The sequence below is a fragment of the Oratosquilla oratoria genome, chromosome 29 (assembly GCF_046742065.1).
Source record: "Oratosquilla oratoria isolate Oo_2021 chromosome 29, ASM4674206v1, whole genome shotgun sequence".
NCBI classification, from domain to species: domain Eukaryota; kingdom Metazoa; phylum Arthropoda; class Malacostraca; order Stomatopoda; family Squillidae; genus Oratosquilla; species Oratosquilla oratoria.
Window position 1 is genome coordinate 26,988,725 of NC_134805.1, and position 7,500 is coordinate 26,996,224.

At 49.3% G+C, this 7,500-nt stretch overlaps 1 protein-coding gene across 4 annotated transcripts in view; it reads right to left on the reverse strand.

Annotated features, from left to right (window-relative positions):
* The window catches only part of peb (zinc finger protein pebbled), a 175,169-nt gene that overhangs the window by 27,111 nt on the left and 140,558 nt on the right, over positions 1-7,500 (reverse strand). The window contains exon 1 of one of the 4 annotated variants that reach the window (XM_076211993.1): positions 2,256-2,504. The exons of 2 other annotated variants lie outside the window; for them this stretch is intronic. Coding sequence is in view for 1 of the 2 variants with exons in the window: in XM_076211992.1 (XP_076068107.1) it covers positions 1,955-2,033 (79 nt within the window). In the remaining variant the exon portion in view is untranslated. Of the gene's footprint in view, positions 1-1,954; positions 2,505-7,500 lie in introns of those variants that run through there. One more of the 4 variants, XM_076211992.1, reaches the window with a different exon arrangement.

A 7,500-nucleotide genomic window follows, 5' to 3' on the forward strand; every position in this document is an offset into this window, starting at 1 on the left:
ATTGTGCGCGCGTGCGTACTGTGTGCGCGTGCGTACTGTGTGCGCGTGCGTACTGTGTGCGCGTGCGTATTGTGTGTGTGTGCGTTCGTATTGTGTGTGTGCGTATTGTGTGAGCGTGCGTATTGTGCGAGTGTGCGTGTTGTGTGTATTGTGTGTGTGTGTGTGTGTGTGTGTGTGTGTGTGTGTGTGTGTGTGTGTGTGTGCATATTGTGTGTGCGTGCGTATTGTGTGTACCTGTGTATTCTGTGCGTGTTTGTGTACTGCGGGTGAGTATGGTGTGTTGTGTGTGTGTGTGTGTGCGTGTGTGTTGTGTGCGTGTGTGTTGGGTGCGTGTGTGTTGTGTTGTGTGTGTGTGTTTAAGTGCACTGTGTGCATATTTTGTATGTATTTCTGTGTGTACTTAAGTACTGTGTGTGTGTATTGCGTATTTCGTTGAGGGTAACCAGCGTTTCTATCCGTGTTGGGACTACCGCACCAATCAAAGCCCACAGGATCGATAAAGAAGAGATTTAATAATAAAAAAATTTTTTATTCAAAACTAATCAGCATTCTTCCTTGAGGGGAGTTTACCGTCTAATCACAAAATGCTGCGTGACCCTGGTCCATAGGGATTTCGCTAAAATCATCAGAATATTGGATGAATAAATCTTTTTCAATCAATATGTAACCATTACAGAGATGTGTTGTGTGTGTGTATGTGTGTGTGTGTGTGTGTGTGTGTGTGTGTGTGTGTGCGTGCGCGCGCGTGTGTGTGTGGATATCTTAATATACACACGTGGGGTCCCGTTTCTTCTCCATCTATCATCTAGATTTGAATACCCTCATGACCTCGGGCTAGTTCGTTTAAACTATTCTAGGGCTTAATACATCTATCTATCTATCTATCTATCTATATATATATATATATATATATATATATATATATATATATATATATATATATATATGTCTATGTATGTGTGTGTGTGTGTGCGCGTGTGTGTGTACGTGTGGTGTGTGCGTGTACGTGTGTGTGCGTGGTTTCTCACACGTATGTACAATAATAGACAATTCATCTTAACTACCAACTACTACATTGTCTAATCACTAAACCCACAAACCATCTTTCCGAGAGCATCCATCAATGGGTTGTTCAAGTCTTAAAATTCCAACAAGACTCTCCCCCCCACCTCCTCTTCCTCCCTCAATCCTCCAATAAAACACATTGATAAGCTCCTCCACCCCCACCATCTCTCTCAACTTCTCTCTCTCTCTCTCTCTCTCTCTCTCTCTCTCTCTCTCTCTCTCTCTCTCTCTCTTTTCTCCCTCTCTTTCTCTCTCCACCATCACAGGCTCTCCAAAAGCGGTGGGGGAGAGATGGAGAGGCATTGAGGGAGACGAGGGAGGGATGTTAGAAGAAGTGAAAAACAGAAACGGTGAGATGGAGGAGAAAGGAAGAAAGAGGGGGAAAGGTGGAGAAGAAGATGTGAAAGATGGAGTAAGAAGTGGAGAGCGAGGGAGTGGTGGAGAGACGAGGGAGGGCGAGGGATGGAGATTGAGTGAGAAAGATGCGTGTCGAGATGTAAAAAGATGGGGACAGAATGGAGAAAATTGTGGGAGAAAGGGTGGAGAAGGAGATGGAGATAGAAAAGTAATAATGAAGCGAGATGAGTATGTGTATATGTATGTGTGTATGTGTGTGGTGGGGATGGATGGAGATGAAAAGAAAGACGTATTGTGTTGGAGATCGATGGTATTGGAGATGGTATTCGACGAGGGAGGAGGGTGGAGGAGGATGGAGGATGGAGTAGGAGTGGGGATGAGAGGCGGGGGAGTCTCTGTCCTGGACCAGAAAGTACACAAGTTGGCATCACCAACACCACTGTTGGAGGAGGGAAGGGGAGAGGGGGGAGGGGAGAAGGGGTTCCCCCCTTCTTGTGGGGGGAGGGGGTGGGAGACGGGGTGTAGTACTTACATATGAACTTGGCGCTGTTCTCATTGGGTGGAATGACGCCGAAGAGTTTGTGTTTGTATTCTTCCACTGAAACCACCATGTTTAACTATCCCACTATACTACTGTCCTCTTGATCCTGCGTCCCCCCCTAGAAACACTACAGCAGCGCCTACTACAGGAGATGCGCGCTCTCGTCGAGGGTAGGCAGGTAGGCAGGTAGGCAGGCAGGCAGGCAGGGAGCTCTAGAAGGCCGGGGGGGAAGGTCTGTTTTTCTCTAAGTCACTGAGGTTAAATCACTATAAACTACACTAAGTTCACTAACCACTAGGTACCGATTATGCATTGCACTTGTAAAGTGACGGATGGGATTGACAACCCTCCTCCTCCACCCGCCTTGTCGCGGGATTTGTCTTCGCGTGCCCGATCTAAGAGTCTGTCGATCTGTTCTCCGGGAGGTTGAATGTGCGACGGGCGATGGGAGCAGGAGTGAGGGAGCGCTTGTGTGCGTGCGTGCTCCCCTCAACTCGGCGCGTTCGTGACTGACAGCTCCTGCAGCAAAGTGGTTAATCGCCGTAGCACGACTGGTAGGCGGGGCTGCACAGACGGGGTTCTTATACCCTCGGTTTGGGGTAGTTGCCATGTTTTGCCAATACAGCTAACTATTCTACAACCCAAGGAGCGTCTCTTCGAAACTAATTATTATCAAACTAGCTCTATTGTAGTTTTAATGAGTTATTAATCTTCACTATAAGATGTATTAACGCGGAAGATCCGGAGAAACGAAATAGAAAATAAAAAAGAATAATTAAAGACAGGATAATATAAACTCAGAACTACTGCATCTTAGGGTGGAGTCACAGCCGTCCGCGTAGCTCCGCCCCCTAGCTAATGCTGCTGCTGCTGCTGCGTCTGGGTCCTCTCTTCTCAAATGCACCTGCTGCTTCTCCTCCTCCTCCTCCTCCTCTTCCCCGTCTTACTCCTCCTCCTCCTCCTCCTCCTCTACCTGATCTTCCTCTTCTTCTAAAAACCCCAAGGGATGTGCCACGGAAGGACAAGAAAGGAATTAGTAGGAGAGGGAGAGATGAGAAAATAGGAAGAGAGAGACAGGGGGAGAGGAGAGGGGGAGGTTGAGGAAAGGGATGGACATCGTCGACTGGACGGTACCCGACTTGACGTCACGGTTCTTCGTAAAGTACCTTACTCCGGGCAAAGGGACAGGACGCTGTGTATGATGGGACAGAAGGAAAAGAGGATTACGTGGAATGGGATTGGATGTGGGATGGAGGGAACGTGTGTGTGTGTACATGTATTTACCTAATTGTAGTATACAGGAAAGCAGCAACGTTCGTGAGGTCCCGTCTACTATTCTCCATTTTTTTTTATCATGCCTAGTCTCTAATTCATGTACAGTTCTGATTTAATCTCCTTAATTTCTAATGATCATATTTAGATTTGAATTCGTGTGTGTGTGTGGTGTGTGTGCGTATGTGTGTGTGTGTGTGTGTATGATTCACCATGGTCTTGGATTACGTGTTGGACTCGTGATCGACAGTTATTAACCTTCCGGATGAGAGCTCAGAGCTCGTATGACCGATCTATGGGTAATACTGTGACCTTACACGCATATATACCCCCAACTCCCCGCCCATGAGAGTTGGAGTAACAACCCGCAGCGCAGCGATGCTGAAATTATTCCAGCCCTGGGCGGGAGTCGAACCCAGACTGCCGTAGTGGCAGACGAGACCTCTAAACACTGCGCCACGAAGTGTGTGTGTGTATATTTACCTTGTTGTATTTTACGGGAAGGGGAGCTATGCTCGTTGTGTGTGTGTGTGTGTGTGTGTGTGTGTGTGTGTGTGTGTGTGTGTGTGTGTATTCACCTTGGTCTTTGGATCACGTGCTGGGCTCGTGATCGACAGCTATTTCCCTTTCGGAAGAGAGCTTAGACCTCGTAAGACCGATCTATGAGCTCGTGTGTGTGTGTGTGTGTGTGTGTGTGTTTGTGTGTGTGTGCGTGCGTGTGTGTGTGCGGGTTTCCCTCAGCTGAATAAAATAGTTTGTATTTGGATCTGCTTTGGTGTCCTCTTCATAAAGCGGATTTTGTTGATTTTTTTAAGGCCACCGTCAAATGAAGGGGAAGTTTCAAGACTTTAATCTCAGCCTGTGCTAAAATAACTTCACGTCCACACCCGCGCGCCCACACCCACGCCCACACACCCACGCCCACAGGAGGGTCCTTTCCTTGAGCTGAATAAAATCACCTGGCGACAGCCAGAACAAAGCATGCAAAGTGCGTTCCGCTCACATGTTTGCGGACCCCTACTTGAACAGTCTGAGGATCGAGACCCCGCCAGAATAGAATATGTAAAGTGTTCCCCGGGGGAGTCACGGGAATGAATTAAATCACATGGCGACAGCTAAAAGGAAAGGAACAGAGCCACTCGGAAGGGAAGGCGGTTTAAATGCAGAATGCCACGGAGATGAATAAAATCACCTGACGGCAGGCAGGAACAGTGCCATCAGGCAAGCAAGGGGCTGTGGTATAGTCAGCCCAAAATGGGCTAATTTCAGCTCGCTGGCTGGGCTGACAGGGCTGATCTTTGGTCTGACACGGGCTGACGTGACCTGTTACGTCGTCTAAAGTGAACCTGACATGACCTGAATGGTCTGAAATGGACTGACGCGGTCTGAAGTGGTCTGGAGCGACACATTGAGTCAGGACAGACATGTTGTGGCTTGCCTGGTCTTATCTCTTATCTCTCTCTCTCTCCCCCCCATCCCCATTCCCTCCCCCCTGCTCTCTCTCTCTCTCTCTCTCTCTCTCTCTCTCTCTCTCTCTCTCTCTGTCTCTCTCTCTCTCCCAATGACATCTTACCCCCTCCTCTTCCTCCTCTTTCTCTTTCTTCTCCTTCTCCTCTTCCTCCTCCTACTTCATCTCCTCCTCTTCCTCCTTTTCTCCTCCTCCTCTTCCTCCTCCTGCTCCTGTGACTCGTCCCTTACACTTTCCTCCTCCTTCTCCTCCTCCTCCTCCTCCTACTCCTCCTCCTCCTCCTGCTTCTGTGACTCACCCCTCACACTCCTCCTCCTTCCCTCCCTTCTCCTCCTCCTCCTCTTCCTCTTTCTTCTTCTACCCTAATTCTCATCCCACCCTTGTCCTCCTCTTTCTCCTCCTCCTTCACTTCGTTTTTCCCCAATGTCTCTCATCTCACCTCCTCCTCCTCCTCCTTCCACCCCGTCTTAGCCCTCCATTTTTAAATCCCCTTTACAATTTAACCCTCCCTTCTTTATGCAGCCCCCCTCTCCCCTCCCCACTCCCTTCCTCTTCCCTCCTCTCACCTCCACTCCCAGCCCCGATGGTACTCCTCTCACCCCCAACCCCCTCTGTGACGTCATCAAGGCGCCAGCCTGTCTATCACGTACACAACCAGGGCAGGGAGAAGAGGAACAGGAGGAGGAGGAGGAGGAGGAGGAGGAGGAGGAATATGAAGAAGAAAGAGGAAAGAGAGTCGGAGGAAGAGAAGGAGGAGGAGGAGGAAGAGAAGGAGGAGGAGGAGGAAGAGAAGGAGGAGGAGGAAGAGGAGGAGGAGGAGGAAGAGGAGAAGGAGGAGGACGAGGAAGAGGAGGAATATGAAAAAGAAAGAGGAAAGAGTGTCGGAGTAAGATGAGAGAGGAAAAAGAAAGAGGAGGAGGAGAAGGAAGAGGAGGAACATGATGGAGAAAGAGGAAGGAGAGCCGGAGTAAGATGAGAGAGGAACAGGAAAGAGGAGAAGGAGAGGAAGAAGGAAAATTAAGTTTAGGAGGAGAAAGGGAGGGAAGAAGGAAGTGAAAGAAAAGAAGGGGAGGAAGAGAAGGAGGAAGAGGAGGAGGAGGAGGGGAGGAGGGTTGGAGGAGGAAGACGAGGATGAGGAGAGGGAAAAAGGAGACGGAAGAGGAAGATGAAGAGGAGGGTGAGAAGGAGGAGGAGGAGGAGGAGGAGGAAGAGGAGGAGGATGGGGTGGAGAAGGAGGAGGAAGAGGAGGAAGAAGAGGAAGAGGAGGAGCAAGATGAAGAGGACGAAGAGGAAGATATCAGGAAACAGTGTTTCAATCAGATGGATTACTTTTGTGAAATATCCTTAATAAAAACAATCCAGACACGAAATTAAAATCCAGGGTGACATGGAAACGGGACTTCACGAGCATAAACTTTTCTTTTGTACATCGCAATTAAGTAAACACAGTTAGGTGCACACACACACACACACACACACACACACACACACACACACACACACACACACACACACACACACACACACACACATATACACATACACACACACGCACACGCGAGCATATATACACACGCATACACACTCACATACACAAACACAACTATGTACAAGCGTGCACATGTTATCTATATTTATACAACGTAAGTGTACATTCATTGAAAACTGTCATCAACTGAGATTCCAGAGCCGATTAGAGACCTTTTGTGGCTCTGGCATCCGAGAATGCCACGGTGCCGACCAGCGTCATGGAGACTCTTCCTAGAGTGCCAAAGAGTGACGAAGAATTTTAAGACACTCGACAAACGACCTCAAGAACACGTACCATCATTTCCTCCTCTCCTTCATTTCCTCCCTGACTCTCTCCCTAACGAATTCCTTGCCTCTTCCTCCTCCTCCTCCTCCTCCTCCTCTTCCACTCCCTCTCCCCAGCTGGCGAGGCTGCTCTCACATCGAGAGAGCCTTATCTTGGCATCTTATCGCGAGGCTGCGGCTGTTGCGGCCCTGAAGGAGGGGGGCGGAGCGGGGATGGGGGGGTAGGGGGGTGTTACAGGGAGGGGCACGGTAAGGGTAGAGATGGGGCTCCCCAGGGAAAGGGGGAGAGAGGAGTCTGGGAAGGAAAGGAAGGCACGGAAAGAAAAGGGAGAAATAAGAGGGAGGAGAGGACTGGGGGCTGGAGGGGAGGTGGGAGAGGAGGAGGGGGATTAGGGGGTGGGAAGAAGAGAGGGAATACTAAGAAGAGGAAGAATGAGGTGAGATTAGATGGAGTGCTGAGGAGGAAGGAGGGATAGGGAACGAAAGGAGGAGAAAAGGAAAGAAAATGAAGAAAGGTATAATAGGAAGAGTAGTCTCATGGGCTGATGAAGGATGGGTTGAGGGAGCGGAGGCGGAAGAGGTGACAGGGGAGGCAAACGACGAGGGAGAAGAAGAGGAGATGAGATGAAAATCAGCATTTTGACATCGTTGGCTTCAAGTGACGCCGGGCGATTTTATTCAGCTGAGGAAATAGAAAAAACGACTTCGGCCTAAGCGCTCCCGGGAGGTCTTGATGAAGTTCTTCGGCGGTGTGTCGTCTCCTCTTACTCCTTCAGTCTATTAAAACCGTTTTACGTAATAATCTGCTGACGGGGTGAAGAACCCTTCCTTGCCCTCACACCTGCGACAACGTGGGTGCTGCCCTTCCTGTGGGCGTCACCCTACAGAAGGGTCTTCTCTTGGGGGCTTCTTCGCTCCCTAATCGATCTATCTCAACTCTTTCTTCTTCATCTTCTTCGTCTTCTTCTTCCATAGGCGGTGC